The sequence below is a fragment of the Notolabrus celidotus genome, chromosome 15, assembly GCF_009762535.1.
Source record: "Notolabrus celidotus isolate fNotCel1 chromosome 15, fNotCel1.pri, whole genome shotgun sequence".
NCBI classification, from domain to species: Eukaryota; Metazoa; Chordata; class Actinopteri; order Labriformes; family Labridae; genus Notolabrus; species Notolabrus celidotus.
Window position 1 is genome coordinate 4146033 of NC_048286.1, and position 14547 is coordinate 4160579.

The following is a 14547-nucleotide window of genomic DNA, read 5'->3' on the forward strand; positions in this document are numbered from 1 at the left end:
TTCACTGTGTCAGCTCCCCTTAAAAACAAAGACATAAAGAGGAACAAGCAGTGGTAGATTTAACATTCAACAATCAGATTTAACATTTAGCATTTAACATTCATACTTATATTTAACATTTAAGATTCAAATTCAACATTTAACATTTAGATTTAACTTTCAACATTTACAGAAGCTTAGTTCTGAGCACTTTGTTAAAAGTCAAGTGACATGTATTTATAAAGCACATTTAAAAACAGCAGAAGCTGACCAAAGTGCTGTACAATACATAAAAACACAATGTGAGACCAAACAAGCAATCATTTAAAAAGAGACAAACAAATGACAAGGAAAGCACAGCATTGGAAATGAGAACGTATTCAGGGCTTGAGGACTCAAATGCTAAAAGATAAAAGTGCGTTTTGATACGAGTCTTAAAAGAGTCGACAGAGGGGGGGGCAGACCTGATTGAGGACTGGAGGTTTTTCCAAAGACACGGGCCTTTACACGTAAAGCGCGGTCACCCTTTGGCTTATATTTTGACTGAGGAACAGCCAGGAGACCCATGTCATAAGACCTCAGGGGCCTGTAGGTTCTGTAAGGGCTCAGGAGGTCAGTTATATAGGGAGGGGCCAGACCATTCAGAGCTTTAAAAACAAAAAGCTAAATCTTAAAATCAATTCTGAAGCCAATTGGAAGCCAGTGGAGGGAAGCCAAGACAGGGCTGATGTGATCCCTCTTCCTGGAACCAGTCAGAAGTACTGAGAGATCATGTGACCTGCTCTGTAGCAATGATAGTGTGTTTGTGAAGTGCATCACTGAGACATGCTGTGTCCCAGATCTATATATTCATTCAAGAGATGAAACCAGAGTTTTGGGTCACTCTTCATTTATTGTTTATATTATTATTACAGGTGCATGATACATGTCAATAAAGGAATTATTAATGAAAAACATCTTTTTGTTACAGTACTGTAAATAAAACCACACAAAGATTTACAAACAAATAAAATGAACTCTTTTATGAATCTCATGGAGTGATTATTTATTGAAAAATCAAGAAGGATCTATGAAAAGCAGACTTGCCTGAAAAAATGCAATGTAAATATATTTGATTAAGTAGCACAGCATGAAGTCAGAGACAGGGATGTGAACCGCGCCCCCTGCTGACTCTCACATGTACAATATGAACAAACAGGAACTGTGTCATCACAGATTGCTCTACAGTGCTGTGTGTGGTCAAAGTTTCCACAGGGTACATTCAGCTTTACAGTCCTCCATGTTTATTTCCTCTTCTTGACATTCTCTATGATGTGAACACTGATGACCGCACACACCATGATGACCAGACCAGAAGAGATCACAATTATCTTCACAGTGAACACAGAGATATTATTGAAATAACTCTGAGGACCTGAAAAAAAAAAAAAAAAATGAACCAAACTTCAAACTTTGAGTGATTATCTGTAGATTGTCTTAAAGTCTTACCAGGGTCCTTCTTACAAAAAGCTTCAATCTTTATAACGTCCTCTGTCCAGCTGACCTCGTTCTTATGGACACAGGTGATGGGGTTGTTCTGCAGGTAGACATTGAGAGAGGCTCCAGGTGTGGTAAACTCTGCTCTCTCTCCTCTCTCATCAGAGCAGGTTTGGTCGTCACATGTAAAAGTCCTGCTGATGAGAGAGTCCTGAGTGCTGCAGGTCACTGTGAGGTTAGAGGAGTCTGAGCTGCAGGAGTTCACTGTCAGCTTCACTGGAGACACTGGATCTGTGACAAACAGAACAAGTGTGAGGAGTTTGGAAACAATGAAGTATTTTGTTTCAATATTTGGAAGGTTCAGAAACTTACCCAGAACTGTGACCTTGTGTTCAGCTACATCTGTGTTAGCATCACTAGAAACATGTGCTCTGTAGTATCCACTATCACTCTGTTCCACTTTCTTCAACAGCAGAGAGTGATTTAGAGCAAAATATTCAGCCCTTTCTGAATAACTCTTATAAACTATTTTCCCATGTGCATAAAATCTTGCAATATTTTCGGTCTTATTAACAGACCATGTTAAAAGATCAGTCTCTCCTAGAGTAACAGCTTCTTTGACATCCAGAAGTAAATCCTTTCCGGTCTGCACAAACACAGGAGTCACTGCAACAAAGAGAAATATCAAAGTCATCAGTACAGTTGAGTCAGAGTGAAGTCAGAGTGAATGCTGTTGTAGCTCTGTGTATGTTGTGTTTATTACTGAAAGGAAACTGTTTGCTGATGTTCTCCCTGTGTCAACGACTAAGTGATACTGAAATATCACAAAGTTGAACTGTGATTACTTAAAAGTTACTCCCCTCATCAAGCTAACATGGATCTATGAGTGTGGGATTTATTAACAGCCAACTGTTCTCTAATAAGATAAGTGTATCAATGTGATACACTGAGACGTAGATGTTAGCATCTTAAGCTCCTTTTTTAAAGACATACCCTTTAGCATCAGTTTCCTCTTCCTCTCTAACACACGGTGAATGAGGACTGCTTTTCTTTCCTCTAAATATCCCCTTGATGTTTGTAGAGTACGTAATTGAAATAGCTCACAGCTCCATGACTTCTGCAGAAAGCAGTGGGGGTAGTGAGCACCCCTGTCGTGTCCCACACTGAAGGGTAAAACATGATGAGTGTATATCATTTGTTCTACCTGAGGTCAAAGGATTGGTGTACAACAGTGTGACCCAGGAAATAAAAGTATCACCAAAACCTTAAACTGATGAAGAACAATAAACAGGAAGCCTCATACCACACGATCAGAATTCTTTTGAGCATCCAGGGAGAAACAAACATGTTTCTAAAGTGTTTATATTATCTTTTCTTTCTTGTGTTTTAAACACGTGCTGCTGTTCTTTTTGTTGAGGTTCATTTTATATCTCATCTTTGTGAAGTCAAAATAGTCAAGTCAAATTTATTTATAGAGCACATTTAAAAACACAGCAGAAGCTGACCAAGAAACATAATACATCATCAAAGTGTTGGTGGTGTTACGTATGTTTAATTTTAAGAGACTAAAAAAAAGTTTAAAATAAGTTCATAGTTGTTCCTACCTTCTGCGTCCACGCAGACCAGCAGTCCCAGAATCACAAAGATGGACATCATGAAGTCTCTGCTGTCCTGACTGAGTGTGTTCTGCTCACAGCAGCAAACACACCACAGGCTTTGAGCCTTGCTGATCTGTTTTCCTGTTAAACCCACAGAGAAAAGGGTGTGAAGTGCGTCTCTCAACTTCTCTTTTCAGCTCTATTTTAATACTACTGATCTGATAACAGAGTTTGTTTGGCACTTTGTCAAGGAAGCTGATTTAATGGTAAAGAATCCATAAAAGGATTATAGAATAGAGTAACTCTCATCTGGTTCATCAAAAGCTTCAAGCTTTTTTAAATTCTCTTTAAAAATCTGCACAAATTTACTGTTTCAATCTCTCTCTTTAGAGTCACTGCTTTTATTTTAGTTGGGCAAAAGTATCTGAAAAAAAAAAAAGGATTAGATTTAAAGAAAGAGAGGGATAAATAAACTTAACACAGCTCAAACCACTCCCCTTTATCTTGCAGCCTGCCGTTAATACATCAATAATACATCATCAAACTGTTGGTGGTGTTACATGTGTTTTATTTTTAAGAGACTAAAAAAAAGTTTAAAATAAGTTCATAGTTGTTCCTACCTTCTGCGTCCACACAGACCAGCAGTCCCAGAATCACAAAGATGGACATCATGAAGTCTCTGCTGTCCTGACTGAGTGTGTTCTGCTCACAGCAGCAAACACACCACAGTGTTTATTCCTGTCAAACCCACACAGTGTGAGAGTGAGTTTATACACTGATGACATGAACATGATGTGGTCGTCTTCTCTACTCTCTATGTGAATTCTTCAGGTCTGAAGATAAAGTTAATTTGTCTCTTTGTTTAGGATTTGAAAGTACAAATCCATGAAAGGGTTAAAACCAACAAACTAATATTTTAATACATTTTAATTAAAATCAGCACAAATGTTGTGTTTTATTAATGTTTTTAATAACGGCAATGTCTACACTGTTTCTTAGACCAAAGTTCAGTTAAGTACACTAAGGTAACTCAAGACAAGGAGTTTTTGAAAGACAAGTTATTGATCTCAAGGAACAACTACAAGAAGGAAAAAACACACTTCTATTAGCTCATTCAGGTTTTGCTTTTAGATGTGTCTCTACGCCTCGTATTCTAAGCACTTCCTGTTTGGTCATGGGCCTGTATTTAACATCATTATGTATGTGTGCTACATGTTGGTACCTACGGTAAACTGTGACGGCTTAAAACAAAGAAAATGTCACAAGCTAATGTTTCTCTACAGAGTGATCACTCTGGGCTCCCTGTCTTTTTAAAATTTACTTTTCAATTATGGTATTAGAATTAAAGTGTGTTTGTGAAGTGCATCACTGAGACGTGTTGTGTCCCAGATCTATATATTCATTCAAGAGATGAAACCAGAGTTTTGGGTCACTCATTTATTGTTTATATTATTATTACAGGTGCATGATACATGTCAATAAAGGAATTATTAATGAAAAACATCTTTTTGTTACAGTACTGTAAATAAAACCACACAAAGATTTACATTCAAATAAAGTTTGATTATAATCACGTCATGTTTTACAGATGAAAATACAAACTCAATATATTTGAAGCGTCATGAAGATGTCAATTCAATTTCTTGTTGATTTAGCTCCACCAACTGTGAATAAGTAGAACAGCATGAAATCAGAGACAGGGATGTGAACAGCGCCCCCTGCTGACTCTCACATGTACAATATGAACAAACAGGAACTGTGTCATCACAGATTGCTCTACAGTGCTGTGTGTGGTCAAAGTTTCCACAGGGTACATTCAGCTTTACAGTCCTCCATGTTTATTTCCTCTTCTTGACGTTCTCTATGATGTGAACACTGATGACTGCACACACCATGAAGACCAGACCAGAAGAGATCACAATTATCTTCACTGTGCACACAGAGATATTATTGAAATAACTCAGAGGACCTGAAAAAAAAAAGAATAAACCAAACTTCAAATTTTGTGAGATTTTCTGCAAATTGTCTTAGAGTCTTACCAGGGTCCTTCTTACAAAAAGCTTCAATCTTTATGACGTCCTCTGTCCTGCTGACCTCGTTCTTATGGACACAGGTGATGGAGTTGTTCTGCAGGTAGACATTGAGAGAGGCTCCAGGTGTGGTAAACTCTGCTCTCTCTCCTCTCTCATCAGAGCAGGTTGGGTCGTCACATGTGAAAGTCCTGCTGATGAGAGAGTCCTGAGTGCTGCAGGTCACTGTGAGGTTAGAGGAGTCTGAGCTGCAGGAGTTCACTGTCAGCTTCACTGGAGACACTGGATCTGTGACAAACAGAACAAGTGTGAGGAGTTTGGAAACCAGGAAGTATTTTGTTTTAATATTTGGAAGGTTCAGAAACTTACCCAGAACTGTGACCTTGTATTCAGCTAGAACTTTGGGATTGTCTCCAGAAACACGAGCTCTGTAATCTCCACTATCACTCTGTTCCACGTTCTTCAACAGCAGAGAGTGATTTAGAGCAAAATATTCAGCCCTTTCTGAATAACTCTTAAAAAACATTATCCCATGTGCATAAAATCTTGCAATATTTTTGGTCTTATTAACAGCCCATGTTATTTGATCAGTCTCTCCTAGAGTAACAGCTTCTTTGACATCCAGAAGTAAATCCTTTCCGATCTGCACAAACACAGGAGTCACTGCAACAAAGAGAAATATCAAAGTCATCAGTACAGTTGAGTCAGAGTGAAGTCAGAGTGAATGCTGTTGTAGCTCTGTGTATGTTGTGTTTATTACTGAAAGGAAACTGTTTGCTGATGTTCTCCCTGTGTCAACGACTAAGTGATACTGAAATATCACAAAGTTGAACTGTGATTACTTAAAAGTTACTCCCCTCATCAAGCTAACATGGATCTATGAGTGTGGGATTTATTAACAGCCAACTGTTCTCTATTAAGATAAGTGTATCAATGTGATACACTGAGACGTAGATGTTAGCATCTTAAGCTCCTTTTTTAAAGATGAACCCTTTAGCATCAGTTTCCTCTTCCTCTCTAACACACGGTGAATGAGGACTGCTTTTCTTTCCTCTAAATATCCCCTTGATGTTTGTAGAGTACGTAATTGAAATAGCTCACAGCTCCATGACTTCTGCAGAAAGCAGTGGGGGTAGTGAGCACCCCTGTCGTGTCCCACACTGAAGGGTAAAACATGATGAGTGTATATCATTTGTTCTAACTGAGGTCAAAGGATTGGTGTACAACAGTGTGACCCAGGAAATAAAAGTATCACCAAAACCTTAAACTGATGAAGAACAATAAACAGGAAGCCTCATATCACACGATCAGAATCCTTTTGAGCATCCAGGGAGAAACAAACATGTTTCTAAAGTGTTTATATTAACTTTCCTTTCTTGTGTTTTAAACGCGTGCTGCTGTTCTTTTTGTTGAGGTTCATTTTATTTCTCATCCTTGTGAAGTCAAAATAGTCAAGTCAAATTTATTTATAGAGCACATTTAAAAACACAGCAGAAGCTGACCAAGAAACATAATACATCATCAAACTGTTGGTGGTGTTACATGTGTTTTATTTTTAAGAGACTAAAAAAAAGTTTAAAATAAGTTCATAGTTGTTCCTACCTTCTGCTTCCACGCAGACCAGCAGTCCCAGAATTACAAAGATGGACATCATGATATGAGGGGCCGTCAGGGACATTATTCAGAATTGCTTCTCACAAACACATGTGAAATGCTCTTACATACATTACTGAAACACTCTCACATACACAACTGAAAAATTATTCACTCACACACACTACTGAAATGCTCTCACACATACAAGTGAAACGCTCTTACACACACTACTGAAACGCTCTCACACTTACAAACGAGTGAAATTCTCCTATATACACTACTGAAATGCTCTCACACACACTACTGAAATACTCTCAAACACACTACTGAAATGCTCTCACACACACTACTGAAATGCTCTCACACACACTACTGAAATGCTCTCACACACACTACTGAAATGCTCTTATACACACTACTGAAATACTCTCATACAAACTACTGAAACGCTCTCTCACACACTACTGAAATGCTCTTATACACACTACTGAAATACTCTCATACAAACTACTGAAACGCTCTCACACACACTACTGAAATGCTCTCACACACACTACTGAAATGCTCTCACACACACTACTGAAATACTCTCATACAAACTACTGAAACGCTCTCACACACACTACTGAAATGGTCTCACACAAACTACTAAATGCTCTCACACAAACTACTGAAACGCTCTCACACACACTACTGAAATGCTCTCACACACACTACTGAAATGCTCTCACACACACTACTGAAATGCTCTCACACACACTACTGAAATGCTCTCACACACACCACTGAAATGCTCTCACACACACTACTGAAATGCTCTCACACACACTACTGAAATGCTCTCACACATACTACTGAAACGCTCTCACACACACTACTGAAACACTTTCACACACACTACTGAAATGCTCTCATATGAACAACTGAAATGCTGTCGGAAAAGCAGTCTGGAAAGCAGATGAGATCAGCTGGCAGCAGCAGGGGGCAGAGACAAAAAGCTGTGGTCAAGTCAGACAATTTCCAGCAGCCTTCAGTCTTCTTCTTCTTCGTGTTTTTGTTTAATTGTGGGTAGTTTAATGTGTACTATCGCCACCAGCTATGTTGGAGTGTGGACCAGCCTTATAGGAAGTCACAGAAACATTCACATCCCATTAGAACTTATTCAGATTTATTAATATGTTCTCAGACTCATACATCAGTTTGTACACAGTTTCTCCACTTGATTAAATAATGACATCAAAGTGTTCCACATGTGATTTCTATTCGTGGTTACACGTCAGTGTGACATGAATTCTCATGTAAATCAGCATCTTATCAGTTTGCTGCTGTGTATAAATGAGCTGAGCAGACCTGTCCCTCTAAACCAAATCAATACATGATTAACAGTCAAACACAGAGGAAATAGGAGAAAGGCTATATCATATTATTAATCTGTCAGATACTCAGACTGTCTGGGCTTCACATCTGTACACATGTTTTTAACAATCACATAAGATAAGATTAGATAAGATAATCCTTTAATCGTCCCACGACGGGGAAATTCAGGTGCCACAGCAGCAAGAAGAAAGTGCAAACAAGAACAAAGCGAACAAGAGCAATATACAAAAAAACAGCCCAAAATAGTGCAAAAAAGTACAAAGCAAAAGGCAAAATAAACAAGATCCTACAAAAATAGAAACGCCAAGTGAACGAGCATGTCTTAAGAAACTCATGTACAGGACCACACTTGAGTCTGTGTTGGTGTTATTGGTGTTGGTTATAGAGTCTGACCACTGCAGGAAGAAAGGACCTGCGGTATCTCTCTGTGAGACACATCACTGTAAAACCTCAAACCTGTTGACTCCTGGCCCGGCTGCACTAATTTTGTCAGATTGTTGTTGTAGTCAAGCTAAATACGATCTGGTTTTGACACAGTTTGTTTTATTTTGAAAGTCATAAGATGTTGATGTGGTTTCCGTGCACAACTTCCTGTCCGGCTCGATCTGCCCCATGTCTGTCATATATATATATATATATATATATATATATATATATATATATTATATATATATATATATATATATATATATAAATATATATATAAATATATATACACATATATATATATGGCAAGCCGTTCAGGAAATTAATATATATGGAATGAAGTCTGAATATATGGATTGAAAGTCTGAATATATTGAATGAAACTTGATATATATGGAATGAAACTCGATATATATGGAATGAAGTCTGAATATATGGATTGAAAGTCTGAATATATTGAATGAAACTCGATATATATGGAATGAAGTCTGAATATATTGAATGAAACTCGATATATATGGAATGAAGTCTGAATATATTGAATGAAACTCGATATATATGGAATGAAGTCTGAATATATTGAATGAAACTTGATATATATGGAATGAAACTTGATATATATGGAATGAAGTCTGAATATATTGAATGAAACTCGATATATATGGAATGAAGTCTGAATATATTGAATGAAACTTGATATATATGGAATGAAACTTGATATATATGGAATGAAGTCTGAATATATGGAATGAAACTCGATATATATGGAATGAAGTCTGAATATATTGAATGAAACTTGATATATATGGAATGAAACTTGATATATATGGAATGAAGTCTGAATATATGGAATGAAACTTGATATATATGGAATGAAGTCTGAATATATTGAATGAAACTCGATATATATGGAATGAAACTCGATATATATGAAATGAAGTCTGAATATATGGAATGAAGTCTGAATATATTGAATGAAACTTGATATATATGGAATGAAACTCGATATATATGGAATGAAGTCTGAATATATTGAATGAAACTCGATATATATGGAATGAAACTTGATATATATGGAATGAAGTCTGAATATATGGAATGAAGTCTGAATTTATTGAATGAAGTCTGAATATATTGAATGAAACTCGATATATATGGAATGAAGTCTGAATATATTGAATGAAACTTGATATATATGGAATGAAACTCGATATATATGGAATGAAACTCGGAATATATGGAATGAAAAATCACGTCATGTATGGCCTGCGCCATCTTGTCTTTCTGGGGTGTGATCATAGGGGTGTGATTTTGTTTTCCGGTTAGACGTAGCTTTTAGTAATGCAACCATGAGGGAGGCACGAGATGTTTTCACTGCAATTTTAATTAATGAAGGGGTTATCAACCCCTTGGGTAATGCATGTGCTGTTAAGTCAATCCGTATAGGAAAAAGGAACCCACCCCTCCTCTCTATTAAGTTGGTTTCATCCAAAAGTGATGATCGGACCGTCTGCACAGAGAGACGAGAGGAACACGAAGCAGTGGTCTGCAGAAGCATTTAGGAGGGTAGTAAACAAGTGAAAATACGAAAATATTAAATATCACAGGTTATACACACTTCTACAAAGGCTAAAGATATTGCCCCTTCTTTATTCAGGTGGTTCAGTCCTCTAGTTCGCTAGCTAACTTTTGTTATGACTTGTGATAATGTAGCATCCTGTTCAATGTTAACAGGTGGAGCTCATACCTGTGTGCATCATCTGACAGTGAGTGAGTGTAATGAAAAAGTACGACCAAATTACCACAGGTTACAGAGGTAGAGGAAAATGTGTCCCCTCAGAAACACTAAAAAGAAGTGCAAAAGGTTATTTTCAGAGAGACATTAATAAAAGATGAGTCTCTTTGACGACAATAAAACAATACGATTATAAGTGGTGTTCAGAGTACTTATTTAAGCTTTCATTCCATATATTCAGACTTCATTCCATATATATCAAGTTTCCTTCCATATATTCAGACTTTCATTCCATATATATCGAGTTTCATTCAATATATTCAGACTTTCATTCCATATATATCGAGTTTCATTCAATATATTCAGACTTTCATTCCATATATATCGAGTTTCATTCAATATATTCAGACTTTCATTCCATATATATCAAGTTTCATTCCATATATTCAGACTTTCATTCCATATATATCAAGTTTCATTCCATATATTCAGACTTTCATTCCATATATATCGAGTTTCATTCAATATATTCAGACTTTCATTCCATATATATCGAGTTTCATTCAATATATTCAGACTTTCATTCCATATATATCGAGTTTCATTCCATATATTCAGACTTTCATTCCATATATTCAGAGTTTCATTCCATATATATCGAGTTTCATTCCATATATTCAGACTTTCATTCCATATATTCAGAGTTTCATTCCATATATATCGAGTTTCATTCCATATATTCAGACTTTCATTCCATATATATCGAGTTTCATTCCATATATTCAGACTTCATTCCATATATATCGAGTTTCATTCCATATATTCAGACTTCATTCCATATATATCGAGTTTCATTCCATATATTCAGACTTTCATTCAATATATTATTTCCTGAACGGCTTGCCATAATATATATATATGTATATATATATATATATATGTGTATATATATATATATATATATGTGTATATATATGTATATGTATATATGTATATGTCTTTATGTACATGTCTTTATGTGCTCTATTATCTCACAGAAATTTCAGTATGTTATGTGAAAATATTTCACTATAATGTCTGAGAGGATTTCACTTGGTCATATGAGAGCATTTCAGTATGGTATATGAGAGCATTTCAGTATGGTGTGTGAGAGCATTTCAGTATGGTGTGTGAGAGCATTTCAGTATGGTGTGTGAGAGTTTTTCAGTCAAAACGGAAGGTGTTTCAGTAAAACCGGAAGGGCTTCCGTTAAAACAACAAACAACAGCGGTTCACGTGTTGATCGCGTCAGCCACTGTTCGCAACAGTAATGTCTGCCCAACAGCCTGGAAGTAGCCTAACCGAGGCAGCAGCGTTACTTCACACTGTACTGGCGTCAGCGGAGACCATCAGAACCTTGTCAAATGCGACAACAGTCGGGCAGCAGCCGACTCCACGCCGCGACACGCTGGACAGTCAGATAGCGTCGCTGTTCCCCTCCGGACAGCACAGCAACATGACATTGCCACATTGCCCACTGCAGCTCCAGTCCGGAGAGAGTGTGCGCCGCGTTATCAAGCGCAACGCTTCAGCTCTTGGACATCAGGCACAAGGAAGAAAAGGTAGCTATGAATAGTTTTTTTTTCTTCAAAGTATTGTTTAATCCAACGTAACATAACGCAACGCCCTGACGGATGATCCACCCAGTCGCTGAGGCGTCTAGTGTATATGTATATGCATGTAGGTGTCAGCTAGTATTGTTTGTAGTGTTGTAGCATTGTTGCTATGTTAACATACAGGAATGTGAGTCACGTGATAGGACGTCAGCAGGTAGTAAAATCAGCTGTTCTTCACTTGGTGTGTGAATGCGGCTTGATATCGATAAAATGCATTGAGTCGATGTTTTTAGGACTGTAGGAACATTTCACTGCTTGTGTTTTTAGCTCCAATAAATATACACAAACCAGCATTACTTTGGAGAGATTTCCCCTGCGCAGCCTCGTGGCAACTTTACTGTTGTTGGTTTGATAGTCGTTCTACAGTGCAGTTACAGCTTACAGTAGATGTGAGTCAGTTTGGAGAAGCAGCAGGAAGCTAAGTTATAAATGTAACATAACTGCTGTGTAAGAGGGCAGCTGCAGCTAAACATGTTTTATCCACTGAAAGGCTCACCCTAAAGAAAGTCAATTCACATGTCTACTGTACTGTATATCTCTCTCCAATAACTTCCATTTACTAAATGTTTCTTCATCACTTCCATTATGTTAAGTCATTTCTGCACTGCTGTTGCACCAAGCACAATCTAATGTTATTTGGCCATATTGGTTGCTCACTTGAACGGTGCCATGTCTTAAACTAACGTTACTGACTGTTGTTACAGACTGTTACAGTCTGTAAATCCTGTTGTTTTCTGCCCCACACCGAAGCAGTAATACATTTACCAGTGATGATCTTCACTGCATATTACTGCTGAGATTAAATAAATCCTTCATCAGCATTTGAGGTTTTAAGTCATGACATGGATCTACTGGTACAGGACATTGTCATGTTTCAGGTCATCCACAGGGTTCAAGGTCCATTTCAAAGGTATTCAGTGTTAGTTGTTATACAGTCAGATCAATCTCAAAAGGAGTAATAATTTTAACCATTGACCAACAAGGTGTAAGACTAGATTCACAAAATCTGTTATGTTAGTATAAAACCACGGGACAATTTCACAGTGTACAAATTAATTATGGATTGTACTATTATTCCTTGTTGTTTGTACAGGTTCTGTGAAGGACTGAAAACTCTTGGGGTTCTGGACCAAATACGACGACATCCAGACAGCTTTCGACCCCTGTTCTGCTATGAGCCGAACACACTGACTGCTGACCAGGTGGATGATCTTTTCAGCATTCGTCTCTCTCCAGAAGGGAGCAACAAGAGAGCTGCTGAGGAGATGGTTGTTACTTTCTGGAGGGACTATCTCCAAGATGCAGAAGGTAATTAATGGTTTAATGGTCAAATAAACTAATGCATCTATTTTTTTCGTATCATTCTTTTTATTTTATTTTTGCAAAACATTCCTGTACAACAAACATTACAGATTAAATGTATTCTCTTGGTAGTCGTAACATTATCACAAAGTAACCTGTGAATGTTGGAAGATGAAAGACCTGTTATAAATTCATTGCTATTAGAGGCATTCAGATTTTAGACGTTTTGATTTTGAGAAGTGAAATACTCTTACTGAACAATTTAGTTCAGTATCAGCTGATGTTAATTGCTTTAGAGATGATTCACATACACATTCATTGGCCCAACTACCACTGATAATAATTTTGTTTTTACAGAAGAAGAAGGGCCATCCAAACTAGAGAAGATATTGGCCTTCACAACTGGAGCATCTGTGGTACCACCTATCGGCTTTTCCCCAACTCCTTCTGTCCAGTTCATTCACAAAGGAGATGATGGCTTCTCTACATCAATGTTCCCTCTTGCCAACACATGTGTTAACTGCATCAAGTTGCCACTACATGTGTCTTACCAACTGTTCAAGGAAAAGTTTGACTTTGCATTAGGAAACACATATGGGTTTGGCAGGGCATGAACATGTCATGCTCTGAAAACTTGAGACTACCTCTGCCTGATTAGGTCTCTGTTTGTCTCTCTTGAACTGTATTTGAATGTTCGTTCCTTTGAACAAATGTTTATCATGTTCATTTATTTTTCATAAAATGTTTTACAATGTTTTAACCAAACTTTAATTCACAGAATACACTGCACAAGTGAAGAAAACATTTTAGCAAACCTTAACATAACTCTCATGTTTATTGAAGAAAGTGCAGAAGTGAAGAAAAAACATCTATTCCATGGTTCCCATCATTTTCAAGTGGGTTCACTTGTTGAATAATGTTCATTGTGGTCTCATTAATGGTTACATCTATGTCTGGGATCACAACATTATTATTAGTTTGAAGTTCAGGTAATGGCCCTTCTTCATCAATGCCATAGTAGTTGTTGGCATCAAAAATGCTGTTTATAGCTGGATGGATTCCTGCATTATTAATTACACCTGAATGCCACAGCTGAAGAGGTGTCTGCCCCCCTTGTGTGGAGAGGCCATGGTTGTTCCATTGATTGATGAATTCTGTTACTGCTCTATCAATCCTTGGTAAATAAACATAATGCAGACAAAATAAATGTAGTTCATTCAATGAATCCAGTACACCCTGTTCTTCCATGAAGTTAAATATGTTTATAAAGTGTCTAGATACAACTCTATTGAGTTCTGCCCATAGTCTCTCAATCCTTTGGTTGTGTACTGATACACCTGTAATAACACTGTTCAATCCTCTTCTTTCCAACA

The 14547-nt window shown here is 37.2% G+C and overlaps 2 protein-coding genes across 5 annotated transcripts; one reads left to right on the plus strand and one right to left on the minus strand.

Moving 5' to 3' along the window:
• Positions 1-851: 851 nt before the first annotated feature.
• Positions 852-3894, minus strand: LOC117826195. Of its 4 annotated transcripts, XM_034702091.1 has the most exons (5): positions 3060-3319; positions 2034-2121; positions 1828-1918; positions 1468-1746; positions 852-1393 (listed from the first exon to the last, which is right to left on the minus strand). In XM_034702091.1, exons 2-5 carry the CDS (start codon positions 2034-2036, stop codon positions 1263-1265), a joined length of 504 nt encoding a protein of 167 aa, XP_034557982.1. In that variant the 5' UTR covers positions 2037-2121; positions 3060-3319; the 3' UTR covers positions 852-1262. The 4 variants fall into 4 exon arrangements, with proteins under 4 accessions (XP_034557982.1, XP_034557981.1, XP_034557980.1 ...); XM_034702090.1 differs by lacking the exon at positions 3060-3319 and adding an exon at positions 3674-3894 and having other exon boundaries at positions 1828-2121; XM_034702089.1 differs by having other exon boundaries at positions 1828-2121.
• A 7485-nt stretch (positions 3895-11379) lies between these two features.
• On the plus strand, positions 11380-14381 carry LOC117826629 (G2/M phase-specific E3 ubiquitin-protein ligase-like). Its single transcript, XM_034702828.1, has 4 exons — positions 11380-11400; positions 11553-11818; positions 12966-13180; positions 13532-14381. The coding sequence occupies exons 1-4, from the start codon at positions 11380-11382 to the stop codon at positions 13786-13788; spliced, it is 759 nt and encodes a 252-aa protein (XP_034558719.1). The 3' UTR covers positions 13789-14381.
• The last annotated feature ends 166 nt before the right edge of the window (positions 14382-14547 follow it).